Here is a 16,456-nt window from a genome sequence, read left to right on the forward strand (position 1 = left end):
TACCCCAGATCGAACCCGTCACCTTCCCGTTCCGTGCCAAGGGCGCCGACAACAGAGGGAGGTCCTCCGTTCGGCCCAAGATACTCTCCACCGACTCCGCCCGAAGCGATCCGGGTTCCGGAAGGTTTTTGGTGGGCAGATTGCCGAATAGCCGCGAAAGCGGACATGAGTTCACATGATGGGCTGATGAAAATAGATTCTGGGTTGGAAGGATGATGGGAGAATTTGGTTGATTGCGGGGCAGTGTCAAGAGAGCAAGAATGCCCGGTGCTTCTGTCATGCCGTGTACGAAGTAGCAAACGGCAGCTGGCAGGCTAGGTCTCCCGAAAATAAACCCTGCCCCCGGGCCTGTTCATTTGATGCTGAGGTGCCTGGGTTGCCATTTTACTTCAACTGGCGCCTTCCCAGTTCGGATTAGATTGGCGGGAAGCACCAAGGAGGATCAGGAAGGAGTGGCTCGAGCGGCTCGCATGCAGTCAAGCCTTGCACCAAGATCAGACATTCCAAGCCAAGAAAGGCTTGTTCCTGCTGATTTCCAGGCCTTGCTTCCTTCCCAGCTCCAAGCCACACCAGCTTCAACGGCCAGCCCCTCTTTAAGTGGGGCCTCAGCCAGGAAGAATTCAGCACCCACAACAAATCAAGTTGAACCCCGCCTTGCCCGCCCAGGCCGATGGTCGGCCAAGCCAGCTCGCCAGCCTCTCTCACAAACCGACATCCGGATCCACCGGGCATCTCCGTTGAAGAAATCCCCTTGTGGTGTAGTTGGCTATCACGTTCGGCTGTAATGGAAATTATCGATACCGAAAGGTCACCGGCTCGATTCCGGTCGAGGGGACACATTTTTGCCTGGGCTTTCCGAGCTTCATCGGTGGTTTCGCAGGTTGTTGACATGGACCGGACAGGCAAACCTTTTTTAGCCTGAAAGGAGTTCCATGGTTGCATTTAGTGACGGACTGCCTAGAGAAACAGCGAGCGACAAACGGTCAAAGCGCCGTAACTGACAACATGGGTAGACAGACAAGACACTCCGCCACTACTAATGCTTGTTGAAGGAAGGGAAAGGCAACGAGATGCACGCACCGCAACTTGACAGGGCTCACAGGACCGGGATCCGGATGGCAGTGGGGATGAGTCACAATAGTGCCTAGCTGAGCACGAGTCAACGATTAGATACTTAAGAAGAACTGAAGATAACAGACATGTGCAACTCAAGCTTAATTCCGACAGACGCCTTGGACGATACTGCATGCTACCGGATCGAAACGTTAAATGTGAATAGCTTCGATCACCCAGAAGTCAGGGGACATAAGTAAGGCGAGAGCTGGCCGCGGATCAAAGCGGCCCAGACTAAGCTTAATCCGTTCCAGTGTATGACCTCTGGCCTCCGATCTCTGTACTCAATCCAAGGAAGACAGTTGCATTTTCTAGGGCGTCCTAAGCCCTTAGCAGTTTGGCAGGCACATGCCGAGAAAAGGACAATCCAGTCTCCAGGTGGATGTCCTACAACGCTGTGATTCACATCAAGATCGACGATCAAAGACATCGGAAAATAGACAAGAGATGATAGATCCGGCAAGAGTGGCCAGCGTTGATTATATAGACTAGTATCAAGAAAGTAGACTTCGACAACTCGTCTCTCATGTCCAAGAAGCACTGCCGCCTCTCCACCTTTATGACAACCCGAATGTTGAAACCATAATTGCCATTGCGCAACCTGTGCAGTGCAAAACCCTCGGAGCGGTGGTCAGTCCGCCGACCGGGTGAGCAGCACCCCTTTTGGTTGCGCGATATTGTGTCCCCTCCCTTTCGTCGGGTGAACACAAAAGAACCTAAGCCTTCAGAAGACAACAAGAGATCAAGGATAGATTCCGTGGCTCTCCCTGCATGCGTACAGGCCAAGCATGATGAATGAATGTCTGTCCATCCGTGAATGCAACAAGACTCCTCCAAAATGGAGCTGCAAAGACGCCGTGAATGAAATCAAATGTCCCGCGCCAGACCCCTCATCAGGCAGTCCCCTGTTTCGCCGCGAAGGTGCCAATCAGTTTGGCAAGCTTCTCGGCACCCTCGACAGGAACCGAGTTGTAATTACTGGCGCGAATGCCGCCGATAGAACGGTGGCCTTTCAGCCCCGTCAACCCCAGGGTAGCAGCCTCGCTCAAGAAGGCTTGCTCTGCCGAATCTCCGCCCTGGATTCTGAAGCAGATATTCATACGTGACCGCGCCGACTTGTCAGGGATGATCCGATAGATATCGGGGTGCGCCTCGAGGGCGCCGTAGATCAGCTGGGCCTTCTGCTCGGCTACAGCTTGCTGTCCTTGCACTTTGGGACTCTGTCGCAGCAGCCTCTTGAGAACTTGACCGGCGATGTACACGCTGAAAGAAGTTGATTAGTCTACACCTTAGTTTGAAGGGTTAGTGCTTACTCGAAGATGCTGAGTGTGTTGTAGAGGCTGTTGTTTTTGGCAATAGTCTCGTACTCGAAGATGCGAGGCGGAACAGGCAGACCCAGCTGCCTCATCAGAGTCGGGGGGGGCTGAGACGTCGTGGGGGGTAGGAATTTCTTGTTGATGACCACGACGGTGATACCAGTCGTTCCGAGGTTTTTCTGGGCGCCAAAGAAGATGGCCGCGAAATTCTTGATCGGGATCGTCCTGGAAAGAATGTTGGAGCTCATGTCGGCTACAACGATTGGTCCATCAGGCCCCGGCTCAAGGGACTTGGGGAACCCGGGGAACTCGACGCCGTCAACCGTCTCGTTGTCGCAGTAATAGACCATGGCGGCACCGGGAGTGAGGTTCCAGGTACTCTCATCTGGAATTTTTCCAAACTTGCCGTCATTCGTCTTGCGGCTATCGGCCACAATGTTGACATGCTCTGCGCCAAAGAGCCGCTCAGCTTCGGCGGCTGCCTTTTGCGACCAGCTACCAGTGACGATGTAGTCCAACTTGAGGTCCTTCACGGCCGATTGGAGCTCCGGTACTGAGCCACCAGGCTCGCTGTGTTTGCGCGCAACCCAAGCGCCAACCAAGTTGTAAGCCGTAGCGGCAAATTCGCCCGTCCCACCGCCATGGAGGAAGAGAATCTCGTAATCGTCTGGGATATCGAGGTACGACGCCAGGTCGGCTTTGGCTTCGTTGATGATATTTGTAGCCATCGCCGACCGGTGCGAATGCTCGGCGATGCCGAGTCCGGTGTCCCGGAAGTTGACAAGAGCCTGAGCAGCATCCTCAATTACCTCAGTAGGAAGAGGTGCTGGGCCCGCACCAAAGCAGGTTACCTCTGACCTGGAAGGCATGATGTATGGCAAGTTGTGAATCGTGGGAAAGGGGACAGCGTTTCTCCGGCGAGGGCGTGCTCGTAGGGGATGGCAATTGCTGAGCGTGGTGGAGAAATTGTCATTGAATATTTATGCATTGACTCATGGAGTTCAACTGTCCGGTGTCGGTAGCGGGCGGGGTCATCGGGCCCAGGAATTATACCAGCTCCGATGGGTGGGGCCCGCGGGCAGGGCCCGTCACGGGGTCCTCGCTCCCGATCATTAATCTATCATTAATCTATCCTGTGGTAGTTACTTCGTGGGGTGCATAAGTTGTGTCCTTTCGAGGTACCGCTGGGGCACGCCAAACTGCTTTCCCTCGTGGCTGCGCTTTGCGTGACGAATATTTTCTCTTCGCTGGCAGAGCTGAGCAATTGCACGTCCTGGCGAGGTCCGGTCCGCTCCCAGTGCGCTCCTATTTCATCGGCCCGGGAGCAGGCGTGCCAGCTGGTGCAAGCGACTTGGGCCGCGTCGGTGTAAGTCGTCAAGATTCGGACACAGTTCCAGCTAACAAACTCTCCAGCAACAATCCAGGCATTTCTCGAAGATCACACAGCACTTGATACAACTTGAAACAAATTCATGGATGCCAACACTTCAAGTTTTTACCCCCTCTAAATTTTTTCGTTCGTCTGTACCTATGTCAAACCTCCTTCGTAACCCTCATTCAGTGTAGTAGTCATGTGCGACCCCAAACAACATAAACTCTAATACGGGTAGCCACCGGCCACCACCCGTCAGACAGTGTCCGATGGACAAGTTTTTGCCCGCCGATTCATTCCCGAGACGGACGGGGACCGCGATGCTCGGCGCTTAGATCGGCGTGCTTCCGCTTCAGCGACAGACCGACGTAGGGCCATTGCGTTACGGCGGAGTGCGTGAACGGTTGTGTTACGCGCCGTGGAAGCGCTGAAGTCGAGAGTAGAGGTGGTCGGGATGAGAGGTCTATCCGTTCGGGGGGTGATGCCCAACCCTGACACGTGATTGTCCCAGGTTGAGTTCGTAGGCCGCGGCACCATCAGACCCAAACGGGCAGTTCCTCCGTTTTGGAATAACTCGTCATTTTGGAGGAAGGGTACTTTGGCTTCTAGAACGTCCGAGTAACGCTGTGGTCGGAATCTGGTAGTCGTTAGCTAATAGGCCGCTTAAACAGGTATTGATCGTTGGAACGGCGCACCCAGAGCTGAGGATGTCGGTATCGCGTATGAATATGAGTCCCTCTCTGAGGTGTCGCTCGAAAGCAAAGCTAGCGGTAGCTTTTGGCCGTCTTGCGTCTGCGATTAACTTGACGAAGACACCTTGATGGTCTCTCGTGGAACTGCAGCAACGGGCACTGGAGATCCACTTGTACTGGTCGAGAGATCGGAATGCCATTCTCGACCTCTCATGAAGTTTGTTGAGGAAATTTCTCTGAACAATGCTTTGGTCAACCACGACGAGGCTTGGGAGGGTAGGTAGGTAATATGTAAGGACGCTAGTGGTTCAGATGGAGAGTGTACTTACCAAATTTGCCAGGCTTGTTGCAGCAAAGTTCCGCTTTTCAAACTTGTGAGTGGCGGCAAAGACGATCCAAAGAGCGCAGCAAATGGTGGTGGGATTGTGGTGCTTGTCGGCCCCGCTCATGGAGACCGCGGCCCTGTAGCAGAGTTCCTGGATGAGCACTTGGACATGGTGGGCAACCGAATACGTGAGCTCCAGGACGAGATTTTTTGCATCGGCGAGGTCTATACCACCGTGAAGGCCGACGGTGAGTGGGTTTAGGTATAAGGCGTTGTCATCCCAATTGAGCAGCACTGTGAGCCAGTACGCGCAGCTCCACGCCGTCAACAAGGTCCCATGCTAAGCCGTGTCAATGTCTGTCGTCTTGCCAGTCACGATAACGCTAGAAGAAGAGGAACTTGCATCGAAATTCGCGAAGGCATCCATCTTCGACATGTAAGATGGTAGCCTCCGACCACTGAATCCGTCCAGTTGAATCCCGTTTAGCGCTGGGGCAACGATATTAGCCCCTGATGCTGCTGCTGCGGTCGCGGTGGTTGCGAGTCTCTTGATCCCCACTGCTGAGCTCGTCGTCGAGTAGTGTGAGAAGAAACCCTTGTCATCAATGTAACACACCAAGTTGCCACCAAAAAGGGACTCAAGAGACTCGCCGGAGCTAAATTGGGACACTTGGTCGATTTTCTCTCGCAAGGCGACCAAAAGATCTTGGACCTCACCTGTAGTATAACGCGTCAGTATTGTCTCCTCCCGAATACCCCCGAAAGGCGGCGTTGAAACAGTACCAAGCTCAAGAAACATGATCCTGGGTAACGACATCATCTCCTCACTCGGTTCGACGAGCAGTTGCACCGGGAACGGAGTAAGGCCGTCCACCACCTGTGCGAGGCTCCCGTTATCAGCTCGCCTCCGAGTATCCCCATTGACCTTTGATTCGAGATGTCGACACCTAGAACAAACGGATCCGACACTGCCGTCACACTTTGCCTGCAATCCCATTAGTCATCCTTCGCTCACAGAAGGCTTTGGAAATGTCCAAACCTGTGGCACACCTGCAAATCTGCACGGAGCACAGCGAGAAGCGGTGGGCTTGACATTGGCCTGCTGCGGTGTTGTTGTATTTGGGTCCTTGAGCGCCAGATCTTCTTCCTCAACGGGGATCCATTTTTGTGTTGGTAAGACCAGGGCGACTCCTGTACTGTAGACATCTTTTCGTTTCTCAGCTTCGGTGTTTGACTCCCAAGCGGTACGATCAAGTATGGAAGTGGGGAGATATCCCACGCGGTCCGGCGTCGGATCGTTGGTAGGGGGCAGAGGTGCCGTTTGATTGAGCTCCTGAATCGACTGAGCCGTTTCGTACTGAAAACGTATGTTATCATCCGTGGTGGAAACGGCGAATTCAGCATCCTGAAGAGGGTCAGCGCTCTAGGACTCGGGTAGCCACGAGGGGAACAACATCTTGTAACAGCCCAGAGTTTTGAGTAGCCTCTGGAGACTCCTCCCAAACAGTTGCCCACTTCATCAGATCGCCGAGGTCCGTTTGCCAATCGCAATCGAAAGTAAGGTCGGTGGGGGGCCTGGGGTGATGGGTGCAGCCAGTCGATTACGAACTCGTCCCAATCCGGATTCCAGATATCATCTTCTAGGGCCGCCGAATTGGCCCAGGAGTTACTGTTGGGAATCTTGTTTGGGTCCATAACGGGATGGGGTTGTCTTCACATGCCTCTTAGCCGACAAGGTATCTGTGAAGGTGAATGTCGACACAGGACTTACCGAGTGGTCCGAGTCGGCCAGGTCAGTGAGCAAATGATCACTCTGTGGCGGGTTCGAGCCTGGAGAGGTGAGAAAAGAATGGCACTGAACGGGTGCAATGAACTTGGAGTTTTATACTCCCCAGCATCCTAGACACCCCGGTTCTGCACATGCAGCTAGACGATGTGCGGCCATGTAGTTACGAAAGAAAGACCGCCAACCCCGGTTGCTGTACCGTCGCACAAGCTGACACCATGCGTACACCCGACAGAGGAATCATCTATCCCTCAGCCAATCGATCCCATGATCCAACCCAACGCGTCCTGCGCCCTGGTTGTTCAGATACGCCACGACGGGCGAGCCTTGCGTGGGGAGCACATCCGGCGGCGTGAAAGGCGCTCCCGGGTCCGCGGTTGTGCTTCGCCTGCGCTCGCAGCACGACGCGATCAGCACCCCGGCCTGCCGGGTGGTGCGGGTATAGGCGGGCCACCGCGTGCAATCGTGTTGACACTCTTGAGCGAGACGAAGTCGAGGTCTGCCGTTGCCGTCTGTGGGCGTGATCAATGCGCCCTGTATCTTGGCCTTCTGCGGTGAGTTTCCCCAATGGGGAACTTGAATGCATGATATGCATCATGTCATCTGTACTCGTGCAAATTCGCTCTCCTTCCGACGAAAAAGTCCGGCAACGTGGGATGTCAGAAATTGACCACCGGCAGTTTTGGACGCCCGTTCGTTCGTGACCAATGTCCGGTGCAAAGCCCAACCAAACAGCGTCCGGTCGTGGTCCCAGACAACCGACACTTGCTTGACCCGTGCTGGTGCTGCATGACGAGGGAAAAGCGGCGTTAGTGTTGCATCGTCTTTGAAACGCGCGCCTTTTGAATCGCGCCTTTGAATCACGGCGCTAGTCCTGCACGACCAAAGAGTGGAAGTCTTCGTCAACCTTCAACGCATATGCTTAAAAGCAGAACGCTAAGCCCAATTCAATGTAGTAACAAACTCTACCCTTGGCATTCGGGTCCAAAACCCACCCAGAAACTGTCTGCACAAACCCCGAATTCACTGGGATCAACCCAATGAGCGCCGTGTGAATCAAGGCCCATGACAAGCGCCATACAGCCCCCGTGGTGGCCCATGAGCTGTTGGAAGGCGCGGGGTTTGACCTTACCGAATGGGGAGGGCTCTGGCGAGCCCCCCCGATCCAGTAAGGTCAGAAAACATGCTGGCTTGTTCCCTCGCTCTCGTCTTCTCTGAAGCAAGCACGGCCATCGTCAGTCGCTAATACTCGCTATCGAGAATCATGTCTCTTTCCGAGCAGCTACAATTCTGTGAGGCAAAGGTCCAAGAGTTGGAAGCGAAAAACCAGCAGTTGCAAGCTCGAATACGCCGTTTGGAGGCGGAAAACCAATCTTTAAGACAGCTGGATTCCTCACCACAACCGCCTCAATAGCCAAATGGATTCACATTTGTTGTTGAAATCCCACGGAGTCAACCACGGGATCAAGAAAGCCAGACCCCCCAACTAAATAACCTGTTAGATGTTGCACCGAAGACTGATGTTGGAAAGCCAACAGCTACGAATTGACTGTACCAAGGTGATTGGGTGCCAAAAGGTGATGAAAGAGGGGCAACCAGTCCATTGATGATGATGTCTGTGTCTCTGTGTCTCTGTCTTATTCCCACTGCCGCGGGCCTCGCCCTGATCCTGAAAATACTAATTAATGCCCAGCCACTAACTACCAAAATTTCGGGCCGCTGTCACCTGGCCAGCATACCATACCGATGCGTGACATCCGCAAAGTCGCTTCGAGATCAACAGCGTCGAAGCAGCAGCAACATTGCCGACGACCCAGTCACATCGACGACCCGATCTCTTCATGTAATGCCCTCACGCCGGTACGCTGCCATTTCTTTTATGCTTAGGGGCTCAAACTGACCCTCTCGATGCACTTCTAGGTACCTTTTGCCATGACAGAGCATTCCACGGAACTTAAGTGGTGCAAGGCGGGTATCCACGAGCCGGGACATATTCGCTCACAGCAGCGAGTGCTCTCTCTTCGGCTTACGACCTTAAGCGGCTTATTTGTTGAAGCCGTTCCTTCCTCTAAGCCGTAGAGTGACTGCTCTCGAAGGCAAGAGCGGTTGGGTACCAGCCCGAGGGAAGGAGCGGGCTGTGGATCGAACCGATTAGGTGCCCTAAGCCAGCAACGTACCGTCAACCTCCCGCTCACTCGCCAGGAGCTGCTCTTTTTGCTCGAGCCGGGATATAGTAAGCCGTCAAGGTTTTTCAATATCAGCATGCGGCGGTAATGAACCATCCCTCGACCGTGCGGCCCGTCAAGATCTACGAGAGCCTAGACAACCTGTTTCAAGATATCTGCACTCACGGACAGGCACACAGCTATAGCATCGTCAAGAATGGGAAAAAGGACTCAAATACAAGTTCAGATGTGCCAAGGCTCGCAAGTACAAGGATCAACGCTCCGCCGAAATTCACGAGAGCAAGCGGAGGAAGTCCAGCGCCCAGATGACCGGCTGCAAGTTCCGACTGACAGCCAAGCCGCTACCTGACGGCAAGTGGCTGCTAGAGGTGCCTGAAGGGGAGTTCTTATGTCACAACAACGTCAATTGACATGATGATTTTGCTGTGCCATTGGGGGAATCTCAGAACTTTTGGCGCTGTTAGCCCTGTTTTACGTGAATTACATACGTTACGCGAGCTGACGGCCCGTCACTGGTAAAAGAAAAACGATTACCCCGATTAGGTATAGCTGGGTGCTTGATAGTATTTCGTGGGTGCTTGGGAGCCCTTCCCTACAACTATTGCATCCCACTACAATCGCGGCCCTAATGTTACAAGCAATGCCCTCTTTGATCGCTTCCATGCCTGCCCCAACACTTTTTCCCGCAGATTCTAAGACGTCCCTCTCCAGCGTCCTCCTGAGTCCTAGGATGGAGAAGGCCTCTGGGGTTTCTTTCTGCTATGTTTGGCATTAGCGAGTAGCAAACAACAATAAAATATGTACTTGTTCTTCCCCACTTACATCGGAGCCTTAACCGGCGACTTCTCCTCAAACCTGCTGCTCTCTTGAGCCTCTTCACCGGGAGTCTCCACTTCAGCAACCGGCTCAGGCAGGACAAGCGGGTGTTCCCTCGCCCAAGGAAAGCGAATGACCACCTTGATCTCCAACTTCTGGTCAAACCGCTCGTAAGCCTTCGGGGCATCCTCAATCCCAATTTGTGACGTTGTAATCCAGCTCAACTTTGCCCTCCCGTTCTTGACAAGTTCAACAGCCGTGGGCATGATTTCATAAAGCGAGGGATTGACAGGCCCGGACCCGAAGGACAGGTTCTTCTTGAATATCTCTGGCATGGCGATCGCCAAGTCCTTATCCATCAAATCCCCGCGCGGCGCCCCAGCCGATTTCCCCTGGGCAATGTATACTCCCAGTATCCCAATCCCCCCATTGTACTTCGTCACCCGAACCGCTTCCTGAAGAACATAATTCTGCCGCGGCTTAAGATCATGATCCAGACACTCCTGGCCAATACAATCCACACTCCTCTCGACACCCAACGGCTGGCGGCGCAAGATCTGCTCGCTCGCGGTGCCCGCATTAGAGCTAAAATCAATGGGAACGGCCCCAACCGAAGCCGCCTTGTCAAGCCGCTCGCGTACATGGTCGATCGCATACACCTTGGACGCGCCGCGGAGGATGGCCGCGTACGCGCACAGCAGGCCAACGGGGCCGGCGCCGAAGACGGCCACCGAGTCGCCCGCCTGGAAATGTGCGTAGTCGAGCCCCGCCCACGCCGTGATGAAGATGTCGGTGAGGAAGAGCCAGTCGAGGTCCGAGGAGAAGTCGTCCGGGATGGCGACCAGCGAGTCGTCTGCGAAGGGGACGTGCAGGTACTCGGCTTGGGCGCCGCCGTCGGGGCTGAACTGGGGTCCGGCGCCGTAGAGATGCCCCTGGTCTCGTTGGCGCTTGTCGACGGAGAAGAAGCCGCAGTTGGCGGAGCACGGGATGAGGACTCGGTCGCCGGGTTTGAAGTGTCCGACGGCGTGACCGACCTCGGTGATGATGCCGACGCCTTCGTGTCCCATCGTCCATGGCGGGGTGGGGCTGCCGAAGATGCCGTGGTAGGTGTGCAGGTCTGTGCCGCAGATGGCAGCGGTGGTGATGCGCACGATGGCGTCTTGGCTGTGGATGATCTCGGGCTTGGGGACATCGCGGACCGCCATCTCGTAGGGCTTGCCTTCCCAGACGACGGCACGCATTGTATTCTTGCCGCGGCGGGGGCCTCTTGTTGGGATGACGTCGGAAGACGACATGCTGAGGGAGGGGTGTTTGACGTCTGGAAATAGTAAACTGGTAAAGGAGTCGTGCAGTCTGTCAATGGTGAGTCTGAACACCAAAAAGAGCAATCCGCACACCAATCTGGAGATCCTCCATAGCACGTTAAAAAGACCCATGTGGGGGAAGTGATGATTCGTCTGATGAACAGCGCGGTAGTGTCTTATATGCTGCTAGCCATACTTTGCGTCATGGCCCCTTCTTTCGGCCCACTTACCCCCTCAACTCGACTCTAACAAGGCCGCCCTTCCTGGGAGTCCTGTTACACCAGTACGCCTCCAAGGCACTTGGGCATCTTTTGTTTCAGACCCTTCGGGCTCGGATTGGTTGATGATCGGTTACGAAAAGCAAGAAAGCAGCGGGTTGGGTAAGATTATGGTATCTAGTGGACTATTGTCACAGGTACATGTAGCCATTCAATCAGGTCTTGTCTGTTTCTGACGCCCACACATCGTCCTCGGACGCTTCTTTTCCCGCGATCCGAACCAACAACACTGGCCCGCCAGGAGTCCCCTGTCCCAGACGCTTTAACGCGGGTTTTGTTGAAGTTAACATGGCGTGCCCTATAAGCAGGCCTCTTGAATGACCGCATACAATGGCGAGTCCGGTTTTTGATTTCACTCAGTATTGCATGTTTCGCTCCTTATTGTCTTTCTTTCTTTTCAGGGGTTGCGTATGTGAGAGAAATCGTTATAAAGGAAGCTAAACCCCGTTGGTCTGCCAGCTCTCCGAGCCTTCCGCCCCCTTTAAGGTTTCTGGCCCCCGAAAAGGCATACCAAGACCGGGCGTGGTTATTTGGCGACTGAACGAGCTGCCGTTTTTCTCCAAGTCTCGTCCTCGTACACCGAAACACAAATGTTTTACTCCAATCGGCCACTAGAAACACCCGTCACCATGGCTACTGCGGAAGATCAAGGCGATCAACGCCCGTATTCGATCCAACAGAGCTGGACTATTTTTTGTTCTACCCGTAAGACTTTGTACACAAAGGGCTGAAAATGTTGCGCTGACCCCGTGCCATCACCCATAGACTTTGGAGGGCCAGTTTCCAACTTTGGCATTCCCTCTTGCAGCGATCGCCGGACAGCAGGAAAAGTACGGAAATGTAAGACGTCAGTAACATGGGGTTGAGCCTCGCACACAGCGTACTAATGGTATATTTCCCCAGGATATCCGGCCCCGATGACCGGGGCCCTTGTCATTTACGCTTTCACCTTCATGCGGTATTCGTTGGCTGTGACACCCAAGAACTACCTGCTTTTCGCGGTGCCACTTTGTCAATGCTGGGTCCCAGCTGACACAGAGCTACCGATTTCTGGATTACCACTACTGGGGAGCAAAAGAGAGCGGGAAGTATCCGAAGTCGATAGCTGCTGTTGCACCGGCAGCATAGGTAATCAACCAAGGGCGGGGGAAATGACGGGCCTACAATAACAACGGTGGTAATCCTCACGTATGTCTGGTCGGCCATTCGGCGGCGAATATCGTGAACCCGAGTTGCGGTGTTGGCAGCGCCAATGAAGCACAAGAATAAATGTAAGCTGAATAAACAACCTACCTTAGGTACCTATCGATCAAGTCGATGTTGACCGCCGGGGGTTTCCGATAATCGTCGGGCTAAACGACAGCAATTAGTTGAGGCTAAGTCTCATGCAGTGTTACCATCCGTTTTCATCTCATGTTGGGTTGGTTGGGCACCCATTGGGCGCAATGCAAAGCTACCGACGACAGTGTTGAGGGCCGAGTGGGAACACCTCGACCGTGCCGACGCGCCTGTCAACACTTTGCTTATCCAGCGACCATTGTTATCATGTCACGATGTGGGACTTTTCGAGTGTCCGATTCAAAATCAATTCTAGTTGCCACCCCTTCTCGCAGCCGGGATTGCTAATTGGTGCGACTCCGGATGCATGTAAGCAGGCAGAGAGAAAAAGAAATATGCCTGCCGCCCTCGCACTGTTTTGGACGGCCGAAAACGTCACAGTCCTTTGCCCTTTTTGTCACAAATCCCACGAACATAGACCCGAACAGTTCAGTCGACGGGGGGGCTTTGGTAGCTTCCTTCAAGACACGCGGGGACGATACGAATATGTTAGACCTTCGGACCACCACGTGTTTGACTATGCTCCTTGCAGTTACCGTGGTAGGGTACAGAGCTTTGCCGCCTCGTACACGATCCTGTTTCCGTTCGAAGACCATCCCAGGACGGAGGGCTTGGACTTCGAAATTGATCCCAAGCATGGTGCGGCCTCCTTGCACCACAACCGAAGGACACTGAGACCGAAAAGCACCGTATGATTTGTCTTGGGCTAGAGAAGATCTCCACCGGAAATAATTTCATCACAAGCATGGAGAGCGGCAGCCCCTCGACATCAGCAACTGTTGTTGCTAAAGCAGTGGCAGGAGATGTACCCGGGATGGAAGACTCGTTGTCCCAATCGCCAAACCCGCAATTCCTACTAAAAGCTCGGGATCCTGAGGAGGGAGGCTCCTTACTATCCATCGCTATCCGAAATACCCATTCGAAAGCTGTCGACTTCTTTATCGACCATGTCGTTGACGTGAATGCGGCGGACACCAAAGGCCGTACACCGCTCATGGAGGCCGCTCTCTGGGGACAACCTCGCATCGTTGACAGCCTCTTGAGAGCGGGCGCGCAGCGACATACGAGACAACAGTGGGAGGGTTGCAGCCGAGTTTGCTGAAGAATCCGAGGTCAATGACGAAGAGAGACACCAGCGGCACCCTGGCTATTCAGAAAATCCGTATTTCGCAAAGCAGGACACGAAAGTTTATCAGAGGGTTGCTTGGGGAGGCAGTCCCTCTCGTGGAGCCATACCCGAAGAGTCTCGCAGTGGACAATGTCGACGATGCCTTCTTCTACAAGTTGGCACACACTAACACAATATCATCTGTAACCCCTAGAACTGGAATTCACATTTCAAGCCTGTCCAAGACTTGTGCTTTTCTGGATCGTGGAAAACCCTTCCCCCTCGTCGGGGCGCTCAGCGGTTTCACAGGCCCAGACGATCAAGAATTTCTTCCTCCCGGCGATGGATTTGAGCAACTGAACTGTCAATACTGGCAGCAAGAAACAATGAAAATTACACGAGCATTCGTCTTCGAGTTCGCCCGTCACGCCTGCGACCAGGGCAAACCTGGAAACTTCTTTGCCTCCCACGCCGAAGCGATGCTAATGTGTTTCTATGTCAAGAGAAACTACATCTTCGGGGACTACAAGGAGGAAGACACGGTCAAGGACGATTTCCTTCAGCTCTTCCTGTTGCAACCGAGGAATCGTGGAGCACGTATCATTGTTAGCAAAAAGCCATGTGACTCGTGCACAAAGTTGCGGGAGTGCATACAATCGAAGCTAGACATAAAGTTCAACCTCACGGTGCTAGAAACAAGGAGAAAGGGGGATGAGGAGAGCCAAACTAGCCACCTGCCCCTATACAATGATCAACCTTAGATAGAGTACGGACTGGGGGGGGTGTTACCCGGACACTGCGGCGGCAATATTGTTTTCTTCGGTGGTATTCGCTCGGCCAGGAGTCGCGTCAAGTCACAACACGGTGGAACCGATATCAGATTGAGGATAGTACCTATAAAAAGATGACAGAAGGGATATAGGCACCGCCATTGTGGATAGCATGGACACGTTGAACTGGGCCGACGCGTGACAGACAAGATCTGACTTTGACACGGAGAAAATATTGTCTGCGGAGTTTTCCAGACGCAGCCACCGGATGTCGTACATACTACCCCAGCATGCCGTTTAAGGCAATCCATGACAATGGATCTTAAACATGCTCACCGTGGACAAGTTCCTTTCCCTTATCCACTTCACTCCCATCCTCCATGCCGGACGCATCTGACTGTTCTCTGTCACGGAGGACATTCCCGCGTTCACGATACGCCCGTTCCATATCCCAGTTGAATGGCCTCTTGGTAGAGAATAGGGCGTCGATCGACTCGAGGGATCTGTGTGCGGTCTCGGGGTAAACTGTCCAGACAGAGATGATTAGCACCCATATCATCTTTGCAAAGGGGGAAGCAAACTTACACAAGAAAATAATTGGAATCCACAACAAATTCAACCCAGCAAAGAGAAAGTAGGTCCTGTTCTCCAACCTCTCAAACATGATGGGGTTGACCAGCACCGTCCAGCCGACACCGATAGCCCAACCGGTGATGCCGAACCCGTTACCCTGCGCTCGCATATCCGACGGCCAGATCTCGGTCGGCACCAAAAACGCCACGGTGCCCCACGTCGCCGCGTAGCAGATGTTGAACAAGAACAGCATGGCGACCGCGGCGGGAGCAAAAGTCGAGGCACGCTCGGGGTTGCCCCTGGAAGCCTCGTACAGGCTCGCCGCCACCAAATTCACCACCAACAGCCCAAAAGAGCCGCCCATGAGGCAAGCACGCCGCCCAAGCCGGTCAACAATCTGCGCGCTGATAATGGTACCAACGATACCGACCGTGTTGAGCCCGCCGGCCAAGCCGTTCTGTGTCAGCTCGCTGTAGCCGGCCGCGGAGAGCAGCACGGGCGAATACGCCGTGACCGCGGTGATGCCGGTCCACGACGCCATGATCTGTAGCCACAAGCAGAGCCAGGCGCGGCGACCGAGGTGCGCGCCGGGCTTGCCGCCGCGGCCGGCGAGGATCTTGGCGAACTGGATGGGCGAGCTCTTCTGGCTGCCTTTGGCCACGGCCGCGATCTCGAGGAATTCCTGTTCGACTTCGGGCCCGTAGCCGCCGCGGACGTGTTCGAGGACCTCGCGGGCGTCGTCGAGTCGTCCGGCGGAGGCCAGGTAGCGCGGGCTGTCGGGGAGCAGTTTGATGCCGGCGAGGAGGAGGATGGCGGGGACGCATTGGAAGGCGAGGAGGAAACGCCAACGCACCTCGGAGTATCCGTTTTCGACGAAGGCGAGCCCGAAGGAGATCCAATAAGCGACTGCGATGCCAAGGTAGTTGGCGATGAAGACGTATCCTAGGAATCCGCCGCGGTGTACTGCTGTGGATGTTTCGGAGACAAGAACGGGGGTGATGCCGGTCAGGGCGCCGGTGCCTATGCCTGTGATGACGCGCGCTACGATAAGGAAGTCGCTCGACTGTGTCGCCGCTTGAAGGGCGCCGCCGATGAGGGCAACGATGGCTGAGAAGAAGAGACTGGCTTGACTGTCAGCTACTAGCGTTGCCTAGGTAGATGGCGCGAAGGATCAAGAGATCAAATAGGTACTCACCCGTTGATCCGCCCTATCCTGTCGGCGGCCCAGCCGCCGGCGAAGCAACCAAAAATGCAACCGAGGTAGTACACTGAAACGATACCTCCTTGATGAACAGTATCTGTGATGGTGCCGTCTGGCAGACCGATGCCAACTTCGGTGACGTAGCGAGGAGAGGCGTTCACTCCTCCCATAACACCCTGGTCGTATCCTTCGAAGAAGATACTGATCAGGGAGAAGGTCTGGATAGCAACATTGAGCTGGCGAGGCGATAGCCTCTTCCAAAGGGTGGTGAAACCCAT

At 54.3% G+C, this 16,456-nt stretch overlaps 5 protein-coding genes and 1 non-coding gene across 6 annotated transcripts; 2 read left to right on the forward strand and 4 right to left on the reverse strand.

The window, feature by feature from the left end:
• Positions 1-747: 747 nt before the first annotated feature.
• CHGG_11394 lies at positions 748-835 on the forward strand. The gene has a single exon. It is a non-coding gene; the product is annotated as a tRNA-Tyr (tRNA).
• A 1,171-nt stretch (positions 836-2,006) lies between these two features.
• CHGG_08491 (uncharacterized protein) lies at positions 2,007-3,298 on the reverse strand (the record flags this gene model as incomplete). Its single annotated transcript, XM_001226417.1, has 2 exons — positions 2,007-2,376; positions 2,427-3,298. 2 exons carry the CDS (start codon positions 3,296-3,298, stop codon positions 2,007-2,009), a joined length of 1,242 nt encoding a protein of 413 aa, XP_001226418.1.
• A 758-nt stretch (positions 3,299-4,056) lies between these two features.
• On the reverse strand, positions 4,057-6,513 carry CHGG_08492 (uncharacterized protein; the record flags this gene model as incomplete). The annotated part of the gene is made up of 5 exons (XM_001226418.1): positions 4,057-4,425; positions 4,823-5,158; positions 5,435-5,535; positions 5,869-6,241; positions 6,424-6,513. 5 exons carry the CDS (start codon positions 6,511-6,513, stop codon positions 4,057-4,059), a joined length of 1,269 nt encoding a protein of 422 aa, XP_001226419.1.
• Positions 6,514-9,515: 3,002 nt separating this feature from the next.
• CHGG_08493 (uncharacterized protein) lies at positions 9,516-11,042 on the reverse strand (the record flags this gene model as incomplete). Its single annotated transcript, XM_001226419.1, has 2 exons — positions 9,516-9,549; positions 9,613-11,042. The coding sequence occupies 2 exons, from the start codon at positions 11,040-11,042 to the stop codon at positions 9,516-9,518; spliced, it is 1,464 nt and encodes a 487-aa protein (XP_001226420.1).
• Positions 11,043-11,817: 775 nt separating this feature from the next.
• Positions 11,818-12,316, forward strand: CHGG_08494 (uncharacterized protein; the record flags this gene model as incomplete). The annotated part of the gene is made up of 3 exons (XM_001226420.1): positions 11,818-11,893; positions 11,997-12,028; positions 12,218-12,316. 3 exons carry the CDS (start codon positions 11,818-11,820, stop codon positions 12,314-12,316), a joined length of 207 nt encoding a protein of 68 aa, XP_001226421.1.
• A 1,102-nt stretch (positions 12,317-13,418) lies between these two features.
• CHGG_08495 (uncharacterized protein) lies at positions 13,419-16,456 on the reverse strand (the record flags this gene model as incomplete). The annotated part of the gene is made up of 5 exons (XM_001226421.1): positions 13,419-13,673; positions 13,763-13,803; positions 14,741-14,907; positions 15,058-16,098; positions 16,173-16,456. 5 exons carry the CDS (start codon positions 16,454-16,456, stop codon positions 13,419-13,421), a joined length of 1,788 nt encoding a protein of 595 aa, XP_001226422.1.

Source organism: Chaetomium globosum, genomic scaffold, assembly GCF_000143365.1.
Source record: "Chaetomium globosum CBS 148.51 scaffold_6 genomic scaffold, whole genome shotgun sequence".
Lineage (NCBI taxonomy): Eukaryota > Fungi > Ascomycota > Sordariomycetes > Sordariales > Chaetomiaceae > Chaetomium > Chaetomium globosum.